Below are 1486 nucleotides of genomic sequence, written 5' to 3'. Positions count from 1 at the left end.
GCACGGGGGGAGCACGGATGAAGCTCAAGTCCGTCTCTCACCTGTGTGTCTCTCTGTCCATCAGCAGGAGGAGGACGGACTCCAGCATCAGTGACAAGAGTGGACACTATCAGATGGGACAGAGTGAGTCAGCCAATCACAGTTTGAGTTGTAGCTCGGCCAATGAGACGCCTGACACAGATGAACGCTGTCTCCAGCTGAGTGATGATGATGATGATGTTGTTGTTGCAGCGATGAAGGTGTACATCGACCCGTTCACCTACGAGGACCCGAACGAGGCGGTGAGGGAGTTCGCCAAGGAGATCGACGCCTCCTTCGTGAAGATCGAGGAGGTGATTGGAGCAGGTAAACACCTGACAACACCTGGGTTCTCATGGACCTGTTACCTTGTTCCTGTGCACTCTGTGGTTTAGAAGCTTTGCAGGAACCGACTGATGTTCTTGCAGAACATTTATTGGAGCCTGAGGATGTTTGAAGGAACGTCAGTGACTTAGAAGCTATTTAGGAACATTTTAGAAGTTTCTGTGAACATTGAAAAATGTTCTAGGAATCATTTAGGAACACTTTAAAGCAATGTTGTAGAACCCGAGGAACGTTTTGGGGAACTTTGTTACAGGAGAAAATCGTCTAGATCCTCCTTGACGAACCTCTATGAGACTCCAGGAAGCTTTTAGGAAACTTCGAGGAACATTTTAAGGAATCTTGTATTCAGAACTTTTTCTCCAACTTTGTAGCAACGAATGTGCATTTTATAAACATTTCAAGGAACATGTTCTGTACCTGAGAGGATTCCAGAACCCTTTTGAGAACATCTGGAGACCTTTGAATGTGATTTCTGTGAATAAACATTTGTTCAGGAACTTGTTTAGAAGCGTTGCAGTAGAGGAGGAATGTTTTCAGCAGCTCGTAGATATTTAACTGAATAGAGGAACATTTTAAAACTAGAAACTCAGAAACTCTTCTCGGAACCCTTACAGAGATCCACGACCCTTTTAGGGAACGTCTTTAGAAATGTCTGAACCTTGTAGGGGACTTTTGGAAGTCCATGTTTCTTCTTTTTTAGACACTCAGGAGCTTCATTAGGACCATTTAATGAGTTCATTAACATTATATAAACTAGTAATCTCTTCAGGATCGTTTCAGGGACTCACGTCTCAGAACACCGTGGTGTTGCTGAATATACAGCTCATAACCTCTGGAACCTTATGCTAACGTTGTCACAACAAAGCCTGAACACAGCCTGGCATCCAGAACCCTTCTTTGTCCTGAAGAGAGAAACCAACTGGTGATGAGTCGTCTTGGACCTCCAGCAGAACCCTGACTCTCCCATCAACAGGAGAACCGCCGTAAAAACATCTCATCGCATTTGTTCTCCCACAGGAGTCCTGTTTTCTTAAAAGTAAACATGAGACTCTGTGTGTGTGTGTGTGTGTGTGTGTGTGTGTGTGTGTGTGTAGCTACAGTGACAGTAGAACTCAGTGATGAC

At 44.6% G+C, this 1486-nt stretch overlaps 1 protein-coding gene across 1 annotated transcript in view; it reads left to right on the top strand.

The window, feature by feature from the left end:
- Nucleotides 1-1486, top strand: part of LOC103375309 (ephrin type-B receptor 4-like) — a 20261-nt gene that overhangs the window by 12140 nt on the left and 6635 nt on the right. Inside the window, exons 8-9 of the mRNA XM_008305541.1 lie at nucleotides 13-123; nucleotides 232-345. Coding sequence (XP_008303763.1) covers nucleotides 13-123; nucleotides 232-345 — 225 coding nt within the window. The remainder of the gene's footprint in view (nucleotides 1-12; nucleotides 124-231; nucleotides 346-1486) is intronic.

The sequence above is a fragment of the Stegastes partitus genome, unplaced genomic scaffold (genome assembly GCF_000690725.1).
Source record: "Stegastes partitus isolate 25-593 unplaced genomic scaffold, Stegastes_partitus-1.0.2 Scaffold2541, whole genome shotgun sequence".
NCBI classification, from domain to species: Eukaryota; Metazoa; Chordata; class Actinopteri; family Pomacentridae; genus Stegastes; species Stegastes partitus.
The sequence above is the reverse complement of the archived record's forward strand: the minus strand, read 5'-3'. Positions and strand labels throughout refer to the sequence as shown.